The sequence below is a fragment of the Cuculus canorus genome, chromosome 11 (genome assembly GCF_017976375.1).
Source record: "Cuculus canorus isolate bCucCan1 chromosome 11, bCucCan1.pri, whole genome shotgun sequence".
Taxonomy (NCBI): domain Eukaryota; kingdom Metazoa; phylum Chordata; class Aves; order Cuculiformes; family Cuculidae; genus Cuculus; species Cuculus canorus.
Genome location: NC_071411.1, coordinates 7,582,926 through 7,603,433, shown reverse-complemented (window position 1 = coordinate 7,603,433; position 20,508 = coordinate 7,582,926). Strand labels below are relative to the sequence as shown.

The window sequence follows — 20,508 nt, the reverse complement described above, 5'->3', positions numbered from 1 at the left end:
AGTGGATTAAATTGCTCTCAGTTTCTGCCTACTGGAATAGAAGCGCGTCAGATTTCTCGAGCAAGCTCCCAGAAGAGGCAAGAAAACTTGTTCCTCCATTTGAAAGATTACAGCATACACAAGTCTCCAGAGGTTTTAGTATTACATGTGATAAACAATATAACTGAAGGCACAATAAAATCTCAAGTATGCAATAACATAAACCATAGGTCAGGCAAAGTGTTGAATGTATTGTTTATTCAAATTCAAATTCCATGGTACATATCATAGATTAAATAGTTAAAAACTGCTTGTTTACTATCATACAATGTTCAGAAGTCTCTCAAAACACCTCTTTGGACAAAACTAAGAGTCAAATTCAAGCACAACCCCCCCAAGCAGAATGCTAGGGGTGGAAGAAAGCTTCAGAGCACTGACTGTACACAACACCTACATGAAGCATGATAGTACACAACATCATTGCTCTCTGCTGCAACACATGCTTCAAAGAAAAATTCTACACAATGCTTACTACCATTATGGGCAAAACCCTACCATATTAGTGGAACATAGTAGTTTTGGACCTTGCTCCTCCGAGACTCCAATACTCCACATAAGAGTACAGACTTACAGTTCTGGGTTCTGTGACGTTTTACACTATAGAGCCGAAACCAGATTTGAGACTATTATCCCTAAATATAGTCATAAACAGCAAGAGCAAGTTGACAAGATGTTGCGCTTTATGCACTCCAATGCTGACACACAAGGTGTTACCTGAGGTCAAACAACTATGAATGTCAACAACAGCAATGTCTCAGATTACTTTGAAGTCTTAGACTGGTTGAGAAGGGGGACCAGTGCTTGAACGGCACTGCTCAACACTGCATCCTGTCTGTGCCATCCTGCCGCAACTGAATATACAATTAAGTAAACCAAAATGCATCAAAAAAGATAAGTCTGCCAACTGCAAACTGTTGGCAAGAATCATTCAATTATACTTGTCCTCTATCTCAGGCATTTATACAAGACACTGGAGGCTAGAAGCATTAGCTTTAATTTGTGCAACTTAAGAATTTCCTTCAGGAGGAGTTCAGTCAACTGACTGGATGAAGAAATCTCCCAACCTTGCATGGCAGTCATCAGTCGTGGCTCACCTCACAATAAGGTTCCGAGCCAGAACATCAAAAAAGCACAGTAGTGCTGATTCCAAGCAAAGTCAGGATTTACAGTTCAGGATTTCCCTGCTGTATTACTGTTTCCATTTGCAACACTGTTTAAGGAGGAAGCCTCACAAAGGCACCACTCCCAGCTGCAGTGCACACAGAGGTACTGATGCAAATGCTTATTTTGCTGCAATTGGAAGTGTTGGGGCTTCCATACAACCAAGCGTGCGCAACATGAAAACATGTAAAACAGCAGGTTTAACCTCAGCATCCCCTTTGAGTGATGTCTTGTCCTGAAGATTTTGTAATATCCATTGTCGTGAACACCTGTAAGACAACAAAAGAACAACTTATTTACTGTTACTCTGTATCATCATCCTCTTTTGTGAAGTAATACTAGATTTCTCCAAACCCTTACAATGGAAAACAAGTTGCAGTGTACAATTATCTTCTATCATATGTCAATATCTTATGGTTAGAAGTTAAGCAAATACTAAATAAATCTCAAAGCACAATGTAGTATTCTTTCCTCACATCTAGATTAGTATCTTCAAAAGTAGGTTTTGAAATACAAGCTCATTTTAAATCAAATCCCCCTCCCTTACCTCTGCACAAGTTGGGTGGATACCAATTGTTTCATCAAGTAATTCCTTGGTGAGACCACATTTTATTGCAGCAGCAAAACCTTGGGTAACTTCACCAGCATTAGGTCCAAGAACATGAAGTCCTATAACACGATTCTTGAAAACAGGCATAAACAAAACAGGAGTTAGTGCTAGGTAAAGTTTAACAAAAGCTCTACACTAACTCCCACTACACTAAAAACTGTTATGCAATAAGGTCAATAGCACAGTCTTTAATGAAAAATTAATTACTCCAAATAAAGTAGTTCTGCAGTTCTTTTCAGTCCTCAGCCATGCCAAATAAAAGATACTAGTCTTTTGGCTGGTCTATAAAGACAATTCCAAAAATAAAACAGCATATTCATTCCAGCTTGCTACTTACATTGTCAAGTTTACTGCAGATGATCTTTGCATAACATGTATTGTTATCTCTGCCTGGTACTGTCCATTCAAGTGGCCAGAACAAGCTGTGATAAACCTGGGAGGATGACAAGAAAAAGAGCATTAGAATGTGATAAATTAATTCACAGAATCATTTCAATTGGAAAAGACCTTAAAGACCATCAAGTCCAACTATTAACCTAGCACTAGGTCCACCACTAAACCACGTCCCTAAATAGTATGTCTTCTAAATATCTTCAGGGATGGCAACTCAACCATTTCCCTGGGCAGCTCCAGTGCAGAATTTTTTAGTTAATATTCAAACCTCCCCTGGCATAACTCGAGGCCATTTCCTCTCGTCCTATCAGTTGCTATGTTGGAGAAGAGACTGCGTCAGCACAATCTCCTTTCAGGGGGCTGTAGAGCATGATAAGGTCTCCTTTTGGGTAGCTGTAGAGAGTGATAAGGCCTCCTCTCAGCCCTCTTTTCTACAAGCTAAACAGCCCCAGTTCCCTCTTCCGCTTCCTAAGGACTTGTGCTCCAGACCCTTTACGAGGCTTTGTTGCCCTTCTCTGGACATGCTCCAGCATCCCAATGTTAGACGTAATTCCAATTTTTCATGTGTTTACAAAGAGGTAGTCTGACATTTAACTCAGTAGACTTTCATAACATACACTGGACAAGACAGTGATTTTTGTTACCCCTGGCCCAAGCAGTCCATCCTACAAAAAGTCAGTAGATTTGATTCAAACCAAGCGCCCCCCATTTATATAGCCAATTAAAACAGTGCAAGACACAGCATTTTAAGATCATACTTTCAGAAAGAGAAGTGCTTTAGTAGTATAAAATTGCTATCACACATAAAGCTTTAATGAAACTCTCCAGAAAGGTGCAGAAGCCAGAAGTTACTATAAAACAGGGAAGTTATGCCTAATACTTCTACAGCTGTATGAAAAAGTCAGGAAGAAATTCCCAATTCAAGTACAGTGAATAAGCAGACAGTTCCTCCCCCAAGAGTCTGGGATACTTCAGCAATGTCCAATTCACTACAAAAAAAAAACACCTATAGCTCTGCAAGCCGAGTTTGGCCTCCTGAAGTCAAATGCTTTTTGACAGCATACTAATAGCTACACACAATTCTAACATTATGAAGCCCAGTCCTAGATTTCTGGAAATCCAATACCTTATTAGCCAGATGTCACCACTTCCACTATCTACTAGCTAACTTTTAACTCTTGTTTTAACACTATGCCTTGAATGAAAAGCAGCAAGGCCCAAGAAAAACTCTCAAGCTACAAGTTAAACAAGTCTTGAGTGCTCTCACCTCCAAGTTTTGTTTTCCATACTCTTCTATGGCTCTTTCTTCAGCTAACCCACAGCTACCATACTCTAAAGGAGTAAACACTGTCGTTGGTACATTGATATAATCACACTAAAAATAAAAAACAGAATTTATATTTAGACTATGCAAGTTCTATACAGTACAGAACAGGAAAAGTTTTATTAGTTGTACTATCACTTTTTTTCTACAAAACACTTGCAGTGCCCACAGTCAAGTGGGTAAAGCAACACATTTTATTGCCATTTTGAGGCAAAAAGCATAGGAATAATTTGAAGTTGAATTCTTATAGCTTTACCTTTGTGGAACTACCACCATAAAGCCTGCGGGCTAGCAGCCTCCCTGCTTGAATCGCAACTGGAGTAAGTTCAAGCTTTCCATCCAATATATCTCCAATAGCATAAACATAAGGCACGTTGGTTTGTTCTTCATCATTTACAGGTACTTTGCCGTTCCTTTAAAACAAGCGGAAAATAAAATAGAGTTCAGTATCATAACCTTCGTCAGAGCTAAGCAAAAACAGGGGACAGGAGAGAAGTATTACAAAGACATTATTATAAGTACTGAACACATTTTATTGAATATGTTTATGCCCTTTTTTTTTTTTACTGCAAACACTTCAAAGCATCAATTACCTGCAACTCTGACACATGGCTAAAGCCAATATTCAGTACGCCAGTTCTGACCTCAGCAACACTGCATGTCTGATGACAATGAAGTTACTCAGACATCTTTGGACTTATGATCTTTTATGGCTTATTTATACAGCTTGCAACATACATTATTCCCTATGGGGAAAGAGCTGCAATATCACGCACATGCTTAACTAAGCTGGCTTAGTGAGTTGTTAGCTACTGCAACCTCATCTTAATTTTTCTCTCTCCGGAACAACATAATCTTGCCTCTTCCTTTGCACCAGTTTTGCACTGACACGAGGTAGAAACAAGAAAAAAGTAAAATCTGTAAGCAGCAAATAGTTTGCTAGTATTGTATACGTATTAAAGAAATTAGGCTAATGGACGACTGTACTCAAATCCAGGAGAGAAAAGTTTTTAAAGGGTCACATGATTGCCAGGTGTAAGTGTGAGGATTTAAAAAAAAAAACCAAACCAACAGCACCAGTATCACTAGCTATTGTTAAACATGTGAAAACTCCAACTGTCACATTCTGTGGTTCAATAAAGTTGAGCAATACTCACTTCTCATTGATTTTGACTCCAATTGTCTCTAAACCAATATTTCTGGTACATGCATCACGACCAACGGCAATCAGAACCTAAAAAAAAAAATTAAGTACTATAACTTTATGCAAGAAAAGTGTAATCAGCAGAATACTTCATTTAGTCTTTTACTCAATAAAAACTGTGAAGCATATAATTGAAGTGACTTTTCCAAAAGTTTTTTCAGTCACCAACAGTTCAGGCTCCTCCACGTGCAACTTGTTTCAGAGAGGCAACAAACAACAAAACATCAGTATCAGAATGAAAACAAGCAACAATGTTGTTCACGTGAACTAAATTCCAGTCACAAAGTTTCAGCCATTTTCCTGACAGGGCTCTACTGAAGATGAATATGGAATCATGTATTTTTTTCAGTGAGTAATTTATGCAAACGATTTTTCAAGCAAAATTTCCCTTCCTGAACAACTTTAAAAATATTTTAATGCATTTTCATGTGCCACTATATTCAGTTATTTCAAATCCAGAAAGGCTTACAGTATTATATTCTTCTTCAAAGATTTCTGGTCCCTCAGTAGACTTTGCTGTCACTTTCAGTCTTCCAGGCATGCCTTGCTCCAGCTGTTCAACCTGTATAAATATAATGTAAGCTTCGAATTACCTTAAGCAGCAGAGCTTACTTGCATTGTCACTTCAAACCTTGACCTACTAATCTATCACTCAGCAGTAAAAACCAACTTCACCTCATAAATCATTTATTCCTGTACAGAGTGAAAGCCTTCCCAGACAGCACGTTCATTCTATGTGTGCTGTTCAAAGTAACTTTGCATGGAGAGAAAAAGGCTAAAGAAAGCACTTGCCTGAACAGGTACAAACTTCCTGATGAACTTCACGCCGTGTGTTTCCATGTAAGCACCTACTTTTTCTGCCATTTCTTGGTCAAAGCCTCGAAGGAGTATGGAACGCACCATTACAGTGACATCGAGACCTAGACCAGCAAGAAATCCTGCACACTCCAGAGCCACATAGGAAGCACCCACGACTAGAGTTTTGCCAGGGCAGTAAGGCAGGGAGAAGAGGTCATCACTAAAATGAAAAGAAGTAGAAGTTACAAGATTCTTCAAACACAACCTTGCTTGTCTTTGCAAGCACTATATCAGACAAACCTCAGTCTGTTACACATTTTCATCTCACCTTGTAATACAGTATTCTTTATCTCCGGGGATACCCAGGTATCTAGGCCTTTCTCCTGTTGCCAGGACAAAAGTCTCTGCTGTGTGATAGGTTACTTGTCCTTTTCTATTAGTTGCCTGTTTATATAGACAGAGTTAAAAAGCTTTGTGATAGAAACAGAAACAATTAAAAAATTACATAAGCTTCCCCCTAAACATTGTGAAAATGTTTAAGGATCAAGAAGAAGCAGTTTCAAAAAAGGTTAATGCATTTGGAGAAGCCACACAGGTCACTGAAGAACAGGTTTAAATCACAAGCTATCAGGCTTTTCTCTCATTATTTAAAGCACTTAAAATCATTTACTTTGAATCCTCCCTGTTCCAATGACTCATTTAGACTGAATTGTTCACAACAACTTCACTTTCAAGTTACAAAGAGCCACAACAAATCAAGCCCTCCTGCTCCCAACTTCCAATAAAAGACCAATACAATGCTTATTTCTTGGGGCTAATGTAGAAACTGAAGTATCTAGTTACATTATTTCACAGGGCCTAAGGCCTAACCTTAAATGAATTCAAACTAATTTGACCTTTAAAGGTCCAATGCATCTGTCTCAAAATCCAACCTTCATTATTGCTCTTTACTTATTTTCCAATACAGACGAAGGGAAGCTTCCTTCCCATCAAGCCATCAGGTAGTTCAGGTTGAAAGGGATCACAGAAGATCACCTAGTTCAATCTCCTGCTGGAAGTCTTCTACTTCCTTTATAGACTAAGGACACTTCGGTAGATGACCTACATACCTGGATACTAGAACAGTTGGCAGACAAAGTAAGTTAAGTTTACTACTATCTTTTCAGTGCTAGTCTCTTGGTTTGAAACACATGGAGTTTAGTCTTCGTAAACTCAAACCGAGAACAGACAATTACACCCACTGAACCAAACAGTCGTCTTCAATATGCAGTTCTCTTAAGTTAACCTTGCTACAGTATGATTATTTACAGCAAGATTGCCAGCACATGTTTTGTCTTGCAAAACTGACAGTTTAATTCTTGTGGTGATACAGCATAAGATTCTAGCAGTGCTGTTACGCAAGTGCTTCATCTGAATTTAAATTTCAATAGTTTTTATGCTTTAGTATGAAGATTTTCCAAGTAGCAAAATCGTACAGCTTAAAGCTCTTCTTTTTTCTCCCCTTTGCTATTCACTCAGGCTGCAGTCACGAAGTTAGTAACCAAGACCACCTCATCCTACTCATCCAAGACCTAAGTTTACAGGCACCCACGTTGACCTTACATAAAAGTTACTAGGTTTTCAAATACAGGGACATATGCTAAAGTACATTTAAATCAAAAACTTATTTCATGAATGAGTTTTTTACTTCAGCTGACTTAAGTTGGCAATGTCAAGACAATGCCTTTTTAGACCATGAGTTTTTCCCTCCCAACTAAATGATTTAAACACAGCACATACCTTAATTTTGTGTGGTTCAATGAATTCCCCATAAGAATTGAGGTATGTCACAGACTTCTCTCTTAAGGACACTCGATAGCCCCAGTTTAAAGAACCAATGTAGTTCTGAATGGCTTCTACCATGACCTCCCAGTTGTGTTTAACTGAAACAAGATGTTAATTTCATATTTAAAAGAAATCAAAGTGCAACAAATCCTTAAGAAAAAACTTAAGTCTTATTCATTGCATATAATGCTAAGAAAACATCATTATCAGTAGGGAAGATACATACTGAAGTCTTGCTATTCTATGCTAATATTTACCTGACTTGTGACTACCTGAAATAAACCTATTCTAGAAGTTCTTTCATTTAATTCAGGTAATATAGCAAGTAAAAAATATTTAGCTTTCCATCCTAAAGGTTTCTATGACTCAATTAGGAGTCATATAAGGAGGCCTTTCAATTCACCTAAGGAAACTACTGAACTCTGACGCCAGTTTACTAAGTCCAAAGTACAAGAACAATCTTAAGCTCAGAGTTTCATTTGTACACTGCCTCCATCCGTACTCCATGTTCTTACTAACCTTGCTCTTCATACTGCCAGCCATATTTCCTTGAATCTTGAAGCGCCTGACCCAGAAGTGCCGCTTGATGCATTAGCTTCTTAGGAATACAACCTACATTTACACACGTGCCACCAAGTCCTAAGTTGGAAAGAAACACATTATTACCTGTGTGAACATGATATTTATGCTTTTTCTATTACGTGCTTTATATAATCACCCTTAGACGTATCAGTTGGGAATGTTTGCTATAGTAACACAAGTAACATGAAACCTCTGTTAGAAAAGACATTTTAAAATACAACGGACACACTAAGCTTACAAGTCTGTATTCAGGTTAAGAGGTTATTTACTTCTCATATTGAGCCCAGAAGGGTACAGTGCGTAGTCCTCAACATACGCTCAGGATATTTACTCCAGAGTGCCTCAGATTTTAGTCAGATTGGCAAGCAAGACAAAAAGCCCATAGTTCCTAGAGTTTAGTATCACCTAATGCGTGGAATTAGAACCATGTATTTGTTTGAAATCTTAGCTATTGAAAGCACATTCATACCTCAACTCAATAAAACTTGATCAATGAAAGTTTCTTACTCATTGTCAACAGCCAATAGCATTAATAAGGTCAGACAACAGTTGTCTTTAATTATCGAAAGGTGAGGTATGTACAAGCATACGGTCACACTGTTCTAGATGTGGCCTAGGTCAGCTGTCCATGAAATAGAAAGCGATGAACTAAAAGGTAAAAAGCCCCCACAAACACGAGAATGAACACATGCACATGCACACTCTAGATGCAATGTGAAAGTGAATAGAACTAGAACATCTAACAAAGAACTGAGTTAGAAAAGCACAAACCAGAAATAACTGTCCAGAAAAGCAGGCACACCAGGAAAACAACTCCTGTGTTCCAGAACCACAAGAATTCATCCACAATTTTTAAGAATACTAATCCATAATATCTAACAACTCAGTATGTATTACTGGTACTCAAACACCATAAAATACAAGGTAACAGAAGCTTACCCCACGATGTTCCAAGGGGAGTTGGAACAACATAATCTAATACCATTACTTTCTTTCCCAAGGCAGCAGCTTCCTATAAAAAGGGAGACAAGTCAGCATTACTGAATTCCTGCCTGAACAAGAAAGCCTGTCCATTCATTTACAGTCACAATATACTTAGCACTAATAGTAGGCTCCTTTGCTAGTTAGTCCGTTATTATATACAGCTCTTCTACCACTTTCACTAGACAAACTTTTAATGCATACTTGTATTCAATGCTTAATCCATGTGATCCTACACTGGCAAAAGCTATGAAGGTCTGAGATGGGCTTATCAAACTATGATTCTCATCTACCTCACCCAAAGAAATATTTAAGGCACTAGCTCTCCTTTTCTCTAAGGAGGGCATGACTGACTTGGCACGTTCATGAACGAAAAGTGACATTAATAAACTGGAGAAAGTTCAGTGGAGCACTGTGACGATGCTCAGGACAGTTAAGCACACACCCTATGGAGAAGGGTAAGGGAACTTGGTGTATTCAGCCTGGAGAAAAGGTGGGTTTGAGAGAGACCCAACACCAACCTTCCAATAGCCACAAGGAAGTCATTAAGATGACTGCACCAGGCTATTCACAGTGGGAAGTGGTAAAGGGACAAAAGATAATGGCTTTAAGTTGAAACAAGAGATTTTTAGACTGGATATAGGAACAAGTTTCACACCATGAGGACATTCAAGCAGTGAAACAAATTTGCCCAGAGAAGCCGTTGTATCTACACTCCTGCCTATTTTCAATACCCAGATGGATGAGCTCTTGCATAACCTTGCTCGACCTCACAGTTGACCCCGCTTGGAGCAGGAGCTTAGACTAGATGTCCTCCTAATGTCCATTCTAACCTGAATAATCCTATGACATTCTATTCAAGGAATTACCAAGCACTTTACTGAATCTACTCATTGTTTCATCTCTCACGGACTGGACACAAATGTTCAAGTGTCTCAAAACTGTTTAATAACTCCTGCACAGTTACTGCAATCCTGGCTCAATTATGCCAGGATCTTGTATTCTGAAAACTTTGACCTCTCCCACGCTGAAAAGTTTGGTAATAATCACCAAATTTATAACTGATGTCCCAGAAGGCACTGTAAGGGAAGTTGTGGAGCATTCTGAAGATGCTCAGTTAAGATTAGCCAATTGAAGCAGTGCTATGTCACCTTCTCCTGCCTTTCTTCTATTTATCTAGTGAAAACTGCACACTTAACTATTGTGGTACAGCAATTGCCAAGGCTGTCAAGAATAGCATCACCATGCCTAAACCATAAACTGATGGTTAGGATACCTGGCCGAACAGAAAACAAAACTCAACCTGCATCTTAGGTCCCAAGACATTCTCACCAACAGCTATTTGTGCAAGAGATACATAACTCTGAAAAAGCAGCTAGAAAGAGAACTAAGAGTGAGCCAGTTCCTTGAGACAAAAGCTGAAAGCACTTAATTTTAGACCGACTGGTGATCCTGAATCCTCAACAGTCAGAATTACTTCTAGCATAGCCTTTAGGTTTTCCAGACTACTGTTTGGAAGCGTTAACATGCTTCCATATTACACACAAAGAACAGATACTTAAAAAAACAAACCCTTTGGCTCACCCTCAGCCAGGAACCTAAAGCTTTTATTAGGATCAAGACTTGAACAGGCATTGGCTAGAAACTGGTACACACAGACCACAATCTCCTGAGTGAGCACATTACTAGACCACTGCTGACTGATTAATTAACAAGTTGAACATAATAATCAAAATGATTCATACTACTGTGATTAACACAGACTAATTTTTGAAGACGTTTCATTCACAACCTGTTCTTTAATGTAATTTTCATGTCATACCTTGGAACATGCAAGTCCACCTGAGCCACCACCAATAATAATAAGATCATAATCATAGGGTTCTGCTACTTTGGTATCCCCAAGAAGTTTCTGCAGTGATCCGTCGTTATAAGCCTGTTAAAAAAAAAAAAAAGATCAAATTACTATGCACATTTCTGACTAAAGAAGAACTGAATGACATTACTTTCTCTGACCTAGACTACCAGTCTATTACAACACACAAAAACTTAATTATGACCAAACAGCAAATTTACTCAGTAACTTGTATACTTCCAGCTAATTTTTAAAGAAAAGTTACCTGGTAAGTTGAATCACAGCCACCTATGTGTGTTCCATTCACAAATACATTAGGCACTGTCCTCTGATTAGTTAGCTCTGCTAATACTTGCTGAATACTGGGCCCATCATCTAAGAACAGAAGAAACAGGTATATGATAGAACAATTTTCAGGAAGGAAGCTTTTAAAACAACCTGAAGTATTAAAAGTTTGGACTGCAATATACTGTAGGCCTACCAAGAAAATAATTCTATTTTAACCATCGCTTTTGTAGACTTCCTGGACATAAGCAAGGCTTCAGAAACTACTTCTCAAATAAGCATGCTTTAATACTGAGAATAAATTGGTACTTCAAGCAGTAGTTATACAGGACAGAACAAAGCTGAAGTAATAGAGTTTAGTGCCTGTATTTCCTGGTTTCTTATCAGTCTCTTCTTGAGTGTCACAGTTGGCACTACACAAAAATGTTTTTCCAGATATCACAGGAGATCACACAGACAGCTTTTCTTTCATGAGAACTGTCTGGTTTTGGAGTATGTTCTCTGCTACTGCAGTTTTGCCCATAACCTTTGTACTGTGATAACATGCAGATGGGAAGAATGAACATGCTCTTCTACTTACCCTAAAGCTACTTTCAGACTTTTTCTACCCACCACACTCTTAAATCTTCCAGTGTTAAGATTGTCATTGCCTGACCTGACCTGTCATCTGAATCACCAGCACCTGCACAGGGTCAATTTTGATCTTGCAGCTGTCCAGTAGTAAATGCGGGCATGACAATTTACAGCAGTCACTTTGACTAACATCTTTTTGCTTGAAGATTTAGTGCCAGTAATCAGAACAATTGCAAAGGAACCCCATTCTTAATTAGAATTAATTCCAGAAAAAAATTACGGTGTATTGTACTTTGTGTTTTGGACTATAATTAGTTCAGAGTATCACAACTCTAAAAACAAAGTAAAAATAAGTAAGAAGAGATGCAACAAATAAGCACATTTTCCTCCCAACACTGCTTAAGCAAAAATACCTCAAAAAAAGTACTGGAAATTAAGTTTTGTAGAGAAAAAAACCTGATGATAATACACAATCAACAGTTTATCAACAGTGCAATGAAAAGGTTGCCAAGAATTATGGTAGAAACTACTTATTCTTAAAACTACATTAAGAACTATGTGCATTATGTACATATATGCATAAGGCACTACACATGCTAAAACTAAAGCAGCTTGGGCTTTAAAAAAAAGCCCCTTGAACTAGCAACAGCCAAGGTACTGGAATTTACCCTTCCAATGACTCAGCAACTTCTCCTACGAAGGTCACCCACATACCAAGTCAAACATTAACAATTCCTTTAAAGCCACAAAAGAACCTGAGGCAGTAGAAAAATGTCAGTTTTCTTCCTGTGAAAGAGAGCTATAAGATAGTAATCAGATCTTGCATCCTCTGTCACTTGATGATTTGCACAGGAAGAGTCAAAGCCTTTAGTTACATTACAGTTCTGTATTAAAATCCACACTGAAGCCTAACTGCTTTTATCTCTACTTATAATATAATTGTTGCATATATCCTCCAATTAGTTGAAGACAGCTTAAGAAGTCATGCAGTGTCACCCATTTTCAATTACTTTAAGCAGCACGTGATAGATTTTTTTCTTCTACTTACCAGTTACATCAAGTTCCAAAGCATAGTACTCCACACGGATAGAGCGGAAGAGTTCTTTCACCTACAACAGAAACAGACATGACTCCAGTGCAAAGCTTTCACAATATCTGATACACAGGTCAGGGTAAAACTTGTTTGTTAGACATGCAAGGGTAACTGTTAAGGCTCAGTCATTATGCTCTGAGGGCCTAGCTCTACATACCTTTGCTAAAGTTTAGCACTACTTCTATGTTTTGCAGGTTCCTCCCTCAAAGCCAGGCTATTTAACAGCACTCTGATTAAGCACATCACAGCAGCCTTCCAAGTTTCACTACCTCAAGAAAAGGTCTCTACATGCAATTTCCTTAGCTGCAGACTGCTCTATCCCTGACAGATACTAAAAGCCACGAGAATAACTGCCAAACATGAAAACATCAAGAAGATAAAAGTAGCAACCAAATTCCTTAATAATACTAAGGAAAGAAGGGGGAAAAGGGACTAGAAGATAACATGTAAAACAACAAGTGCATTATAAGAAGCTGCAGAATGGGTAATAATCTCCAAGTGTACTGAGCACTAGGACAGCTCCTGCCGACAAGCCCTGCCTTCCCTTTTGGTTCATGTACTTCAAGGAAGTTTCAGAACAAGAGGAGAACAATTATTGTAAGGAGTCAATGATTTGTGTTTAACATAAAGAAAAGATGGGGAAAGAAATAACCGTATTTAAATAAATAACTGGCTACCTCAAGAAACAAGAAGTGGTGGTGGATGGAATAAGAACTAATGGTCTTGAGCTGCACCAAGAAAGCAAGATTAGACTGTAGGAAAAGTTCTTCCTAATAGCAAGACGCTGGAACATATTGCCTCGGTAGATTATAATCTTCATCAGCAAGTGGCTTCAAAGAACATTTCAAAACTGTTTGAACTACTTCTACTCTGAGCCAGAGGAAAGACTAGACAATCTCAACTTTTTTTATGCCAGCTCCGATTTTTGGTTTGCTGTTTAACAACATCTGTCAGCCTCCAGGAGCATGCAGTAGTTCTAACTTGTTTGCCATTGTTTTACTAACTCAGTTGTATCTTGCTTGTGAAACACCAAGAGTTAATATCAGAACACAATAGCTACATTTTTTAACCTTTTAAACTGCTATTCCTCTCCATTAAACAGAAGAAGCATTATAAAGATGCTTGGTCATTAAAAGGTTGCTTTTCTCCTGCATCACCATGAATAAACTTAGATACAGTTTCACTGGAACATGTCCTAGAAACAGGGTTCATGCATCCAGGAATCAGCAATAAATTGTTTTGAGGGGAAGAGAGAATGAGTGCTGTGTATTTTTTTTTTAACTGCTAAAAAACCAAAACCCAAACGGCAGCTGGCAGGGGGAAAGACAGGATAGAGACCATAAGTAGAACAAGAAAGGACAGATTTAAGGCAATGCATTTAGGCAATCTTTATTCTCTACTGAAGATAGGGAGTAAGAGAAAAAAGAAACCCAGACAAATGTCAGCATCCTAACTAAGAGTAGCTACTACACTTCATACTTATGAATAGATCATGCTTGCACTGTGCTAATGAAACAGAAGTAACAAGCATACAATCAATTAGGAGATCTTCAGTCTCTTGCCTGCGCTATTTCAGTTTGGAAAAGAAAACAATCAGGAGGAGTAGGAAAGATAATCATGAGTAATATCTAGATAAGGTGAACAGGAAATGATTTCTGAGAAATACTCACTGGAGCCAGCAACAACATTTACCAGAAAACAATTTTGAAATGAAAAGGAAGTAAAATTCTATGTACCATTAAGCAGAGAACTTACTGCCAGCTGACACTGTAAAAGGCAAAACTAAGAGGAGAAAAAAGAGCTATTAGACCAATTAGTGAAGGAAAGATCCACCAAAAACTAATACAAACTCAGGTCAAGAAACTCCAAAGCCACACAGTGCTGAAAACTTCAACAGCACACTGGGAAGTTTCCTTCCCTATGCCCTAAAAACATAATTTCTCCAACAAGTGTATGGGACAGGATTATAGGTTGCACAGCCACTGACACAACCATTTATTTCCCTTCTGACCAAAGTAATGGCCTTATCTACTAATAAACCCTTCCAGTTCTCACAAAAAGAGAGATGAGAAAAATTTCCAGATATTACTAAACAGCACAGTTTCACTAAACTGAGAAATTGGTCTAACACACTAGAAAATGCTTCCTGGAGATGTATTCTGTCATTAGGCTAGCTAAGCAGGTTTGAAATAAGCTTCATGCAGTAAAGTAACAATGGTACGTCCTATATCTGCTGTTTCTCATGTCAGCTACCATTCTGTAACAGCTACAGCTGAATTGACCAGAAACCCTTGTGGATACAGATCGTAATCATTAATAGCGTAACATATAAACAGAATCATCAGCAACTTTTATGCAACCACAGTTTAATTTTTAATTTCAACATTACGCAGTGTTTAGACTTGGCAATTTTTCATGCTAAAACCTCACGTTTTCTTTGTGTATTTCTATCTTCCTTAATATCAATCTTTTCAGGGTGGTAAGACAATGAAGAACAGTCAAGTTACATTATGACAAGGAAGTCATTCTAACCCCCACCCTCCACTACTGCCTTCCTAAAGCAACTGAGCAATAAATTGCATTTGCAGAAATAAGAACTGCACAATTGCCTAGCCATGCTACTGACTAAACTGAACAGATTCAACTACTTAATCAGTTTAGAGAATTTATTTACAATGCTTTTCTGAAGGAAAGTGCAGTCTTAATTTTCTTCCAGCATGGCTATACCCATTTGAAATAAATAATTCTTCCAACCCCTACATTAGGTCCGTTTAGAGCACAAGTTCTCTCCACTAGTGCTAAACATCATTTTTTCATTAATCCTACCAAAAGCACATTTCTAACAACCATCCCCAGACACAGTGCATACTCTTCACATCTGTCTAAGATTCCAAAAATATGCGATTACAGGCTAAGCACCAAAGTGTAACGACGCTTTCAAATTATATCCACTTCATTAATTCTACAAACTAGACCAGCTAGCAAGAATGCTGTGTGACCCATTGCTCCCCTACTCCTTTTACTAGTTTAAGTTTTCAGTGAGAGGGGGTGTTAATACCCATACTGTTGCAGATATTCCTATGTTTTATCACTTGATGTCTTATGTGTGGCTTCCTTCTCTCATCAGTTTTCTTACTCTAATTGTCCCTTTGCAATATGTACCTCTTCCACGTTTACTTCATTATATAACCTTTCTCTCCTGTTCCAAGCAGGAAAGTAAATAATGTAAATTTGCCTTCTAGAAAAATCATCTCTTCTCCCTTCTGAGTTTATCACCTCTTCCTTCACAAAGATTCATATAGGGTCTTTCAACACTCCTTCTAAGGAAGGGCCCTCCTACTCCTGATACTCCTTCTTTCCAAGACAATAAACAGAATACTCCTCATACCTGATTGCTTCCTTGAAGCAAGTAATTCTGCCTAGGAAGCAGCTCTGAACAAATGCCGAAAAGAACATTAGTCTGGAATTTAACTAGCAGATTACTATCAAGTTCATTTTTGCCTCAAGCTCCTTGAATTCGTCTAGCCCTGCTGCAATACCAGAAATAGATGAAGGAAAAGGCTGTAAGGTTTAAAAAGTCACTATGCCACTCTATGATCTCAAACACATTGGACTGAGTGTCACATACATCACCATTTGAGCAATCACAATCACTAAAAGCACATAGAGCAACACAGACACAATTATTTCTCAATGGACAGTACTTAAGTCCCCAACAGAAGGATTTCTCCTCAACAGAAAATATTTTTGTCAACTGGACTAGGTCTGAGCAAGACTCAACCCTATCATTACTTCATCTGTTAGAACTCCCACTAAGTTAGTAATCAAGCAAATTTTAGAAGGATTTGCACTGCCTACTATGCGATACTATCTATCCACCAAAACTCTCTTGGAGAGAAGGCACTGGGTTTGCTACCTTGTTAATACAGAGAAGCTTCCTTTCCCAAGATCTCAATAAGTTGCAAGTGAGACAGCATATATTCATTTAAGTTTTCTACCACAGGGTCATAACATCTCCCTCACAAAAGGAAATAAACCTAATTTACACCTGAGAGTGCAATTTCTCAGTGCTTTCCTGGTTGCTTATTCCACTGAGGAACAGCAGGACTCAATCCCACACTGCCTATCATGTTTTTCCACCATGGCCACATCAAATAGGACATTACGAGATTTAACTGACGCTTCATAAGACACTCTTTGTAAGCATCTAAGAATCACAATGCCTACAAACGCCTGGACTCTGTATGGGCTGTGACTATAGCGTGTTGGTATTTAAAATTCTAATGAGGATCCCGGTTTTATTTAATGACTCAGCCTCACTAGTTGCAGCTACCCTGTGATATTGATGCAAAACCAGGGCTAAAAAAAGATATTTCTCTCTAAACATCATAATCAGTATTTGGGTGGTTTTTTTTTTTTAAATGTATGATGACCAGTATGTAGAACTATAGAGTTGACCTGCTCCCTCAAATTTCAAAAGCAGCAGAAAATTCATATTCTTCTCCAGAGATGCAACTTTGTCAAACTCTCAATAAGAAAACAACACAACCAGCATCCTAATCTCCAAGTATCATAGAATGGTTTGAGTTGGAAGGGACCTTAAAGCCTACCCAGTTCCAACGCCCTGCCATGAGCAAGGACACCTCCCACTAAGTCAGGCTGTTCAAAGCCACAACCAACCTGGCCTTGAACACCTCCAGGGATGGGGCATACACAACTTCCCTGGGTACCAGCTACAAAAACTGTTTCGCTGAGGAACAAACGCAGTGTTCCAAGCTTCTCACACGTTTTTCTATTCCTTCACTCACGTGGAGAAAGGGGAGAAGGGCTCAGAGGGCCCACTCGGGCCTTTGCCTCACTTCAAGCCTCCTACAGGGGTTTCCAAGAGGCGGTACCTGGCGCTTCACTCATTCTTCAGCTCGGCGGGAGGGATACAGCCCTACACGAGCACCGCCTCACCTCCCGGGCGCTGTCACTGAGAGGAGCATCCCCGCCAGGCCTGTTTGCCCCCGGGGCAGAGGCCGCCCTGCCCGCCCCTCGTGGCGAGCCGCCGCCGTCAAGGCGGCCAAGGGACGGACGCGGCTCCCCGAGCCCCCCGCGCCGAGGCGACTCCCGTCGCCGCCTCACCTTATTGCAGTAAGGGCAGTAGCTCTTGCTGAAGATCATAACGCGGTGGGTGGCGATGAGGGTCCGCACGCGGAGCTTCAGGCCGTCCCAGTCCGGGAGCTGGGTCTGTCCGGGCGGCGGCATGGCGGGGCCGGCAGCGAGCGGCGACCGCGCGGCGCCCGCTCTGACCCTCTGCTCGTCCCGCCCCTTCCGGCGGCCCGCGGGGCCGAACCACCCGCGGAGAGGGGGGGAGCGGAGTGTCAAAGCGCGACTCTCGCCCTTTCTTTTAGCCGCACTCACTACGAATCATTGCAAAGTAATAAAAATACTGTTAAAATTATGGATAGAAACTCTACGATTTACATCAAGGTGATGTAGGGAGGGATAAAGTTGTATTTTTTTAAAGCCACCCCTCCCCTCTGAGAGGAGGAGTGGAACAACCCGAGAAGCGGCACGCGAGAAGGCGCATGGGCAGGGGCCGTCGCCCTGCCCTGCGGCGGGGGTGCTGTGGTGGGAGCGGCGGTGTCGGTCCTCCTTGATCCCTCTTTGGTCCCTTTGTGGTCCTCCTTTGTCCCTACTTGGTCCCTCTTGATCCCTCTGTGGTCTTCTTTGGTCCTCCTTGGTCCCTCCTTGGACCTCCTTGGACCCCTTGATCCCCCTTGATCCCTTTGTGGTCCTCTTTGGTCCTCCTTGGTCCCACTGCGCCTCCAGAGGCTGAGAAGCGACTGGGCGGGACAGACAGGCGCTGGGGGTAGTTTGTCTATCCCACCTCCCGTTCTCATGTCTCGAGGTGGTGATACCAAAACCACCGGCAAATAAAACTCTCCAAGACTCATTTTGGAGCTGTAGAAATCAAGCAGCCTTGACCAGGGCTGGGCAACGCGAAGCAGTGATCTCCATCAACCATGTGCAGCAAGACAAGACCTGGGACAGAATGTGTTTCTCACTGACATGCACGTGGATAGATTTTCCCAGAAATCTTATGCATATTCTATTAGTACTTTCCAATGTCTGATTTGGAGCTGACTCCGCCTTTTGTAATAGTAACTACTTACTGTAGCAGTGGCAGCAATCCCCCCATGTCCCAGCGTGGAACAATTACCACGGTGGGGACTTTGTCCCCCTTCAGAGCTCAGTAAATTAGGGCACAGTCTGGATGGCGAACTACCTTCTACAGAGGAGGAGCAGCTCTCTCCTGTCTGCCTTTACCTGCACTTTGAGCCTCTTATGCACAAGGAGGAGAACAAGGGTGCAGGGGGAGCTTCTCCTGTAATGAAATGGATTATACCCTGAGAAAATATTTGCCAAGACATCGGGAAGAAACTCCCTTACTTCTCACATTCCAGGATTAAAGCAAGGGGATGCTGAAGCATCTGGTGCTGCTTATCACTGGACACATCACTGTTTAGGTTGATTATTCTCTTCCTGAGAGTCATAGTAATTGTCAGGGCTGAAAGGTGAGTGGGCACTGTGCCTGGACAGTGGAAAGAGCCTGGCTCAGGGCATAGTGCTGGGGGAATCATGTCTGGTTATTCCTGTGCTTTGGTGTGGTTTTGGCTGGGAGATGGCAGGCTGTGTGCTGAAGTCCCAAAATCTGGTCATCTCCATGGAGAGCAACCCAATGTTTACTGTTTGCAGCAATAGCTTTCTGTAAATGGGGTTGCCCTGGTTTAACGTGTAAGAACTTCACTAATGTAAATAAATTGAACCCTGTGAGCCTCCAGGAATTGTTGTCCATAGGTGAGGAAAGACCAGAGACAGAGGAAGAATGTTAGAAACATTTAATAGGAAGTTTATAACAAAGCCGGTAATAAAATCCAGTGCTCCCTCCCACCTACTGCTATTTATTAATGCTAAAAATAATCACATATAAAAGCTGCAATGCCACCAGAGATGAAAATGGGCCTGCTGGGAGACAACTGAATTAACTTGCTTAATTCCTTTTTGATCACGCATCTGTGATGTTCACTGCCCAGTGAGCTCAAAAAAACATGTATTACATTTATTTAAATGTTGGCAATGGAGGAGTTAAGAGTGTTTCTACACTGCCCACAGAGAAAAATGACTCTCAGTTTTGCAGCCTCCTGTTTCATCACCAGCATGCAGGAAAATGGATACTGTGCCTGCACTTACTAAGGTTTGACATAACATCTAGAGGCCAGAACTAGCCACTGTGCTTTGTTCATAGTCCAGCTAAAACTGCTTATTTTGTTCCTAGCTTTGTCTAATCGCTCTCCCTCCTTCTTAGACTCCTTTTGCCTCATTAACCTTAGTATTCTTACAGGAATTAATATTGCAAGCTCAAGAGTTTGTGTCATTGTCTAAAGGTAGGTAGGTTTTCATATTGAAGTTGACATCCCTCAGCTCCAGAAAAGTAGATCTTTGTAAACATTTCTGAATTAAGTGGTTTGCAAGAAGAGATTTTGGGGAAAGGGTAAGTGGCTTGTGGAAAGAAAGTGTTTTAAACATAGCAATGTGAAAGTGTTGTTTAGTAAATGTTTAAGCACACTTGAACTGTGGCTCCCTGTGGGCCAGTCATCACCTATACAAAGAACTTATAGGGTGACAGCAAACTTTCTCACCTCCCACATGAAAGGCCTTGGTCTGCTTTCTCTAGTATAAACAGATAGAATAGAAGTAAGTAAACTCATTAAGACAGTCCTCTGCTATGCATTACTCA

At 40.2% G+C, this 20,508-nt stretch overlaps 1 protein-coding gene across 1 annotated transcript; it reads right to left on the bottom strand.

Moving 5' to 3' along the window:
- Positions 1-210: 210 nt before the first annotated feature.
- Positions 211-18,025, bottom strand: TXNRD3 (thioredoxin reductase 3). Its single transcript, XM_054076909.1, has 16 exons — positions 17,850-18,025; positions 12,678-12,738; positions 11,037-11,146; positions 10,739-10,852; positions 8,875-8,947; positions 7,873-7,992; positions 7,309-7,451; positions 5,858-5,973; positions 5,524-5,749; positions 5,201-5,293; positions 4,685-4,761; positions 3,784-3,940; positions 3,471-3,578; positions 2,148-2,243; positions 1,748-1,882; positions 211-1,469 (listed from the first exon to the last, which is right to left on the bottom strand). The coding sequence occupies exons 1-16, from the start codon at positions 17,970-17,972 to the stop codon at positions 1,407-1,409; spliced, it is 1,815 nt and encodes a 604-aa protein (XP_053932884.1). The 5' UTR covers positions 17,973-18,025; the 3' UTR covers positions 211-1,406.
- Between the last annotated feature and the right edge of the window lie 2,483 nt (positions 18,026-20,508).

Coding starts and splice junctions, on each gene's coding strand:
- TXNRD3 (XM_054076909.1), bottom strand. CDS start 17,972: ATGCCGCCGCCCGGACAGACCCAGCTCCCGGACTGGGACGGCCTGAAG. Junction 3,579..3,783: donor ATGGTGGTAGTTCCACAAAG/GTAAAGCTATAA, acceptor TTTTATTTTTAG/TGTGATTATATCAATGTACC. Junction 2,244..3,470: donor ATGGAAAACAAAACTTGGAG/GTGAGAGCACTC, acceptor TCATCCTCCCAG/GTTTATCACAGCTTGTTCTG.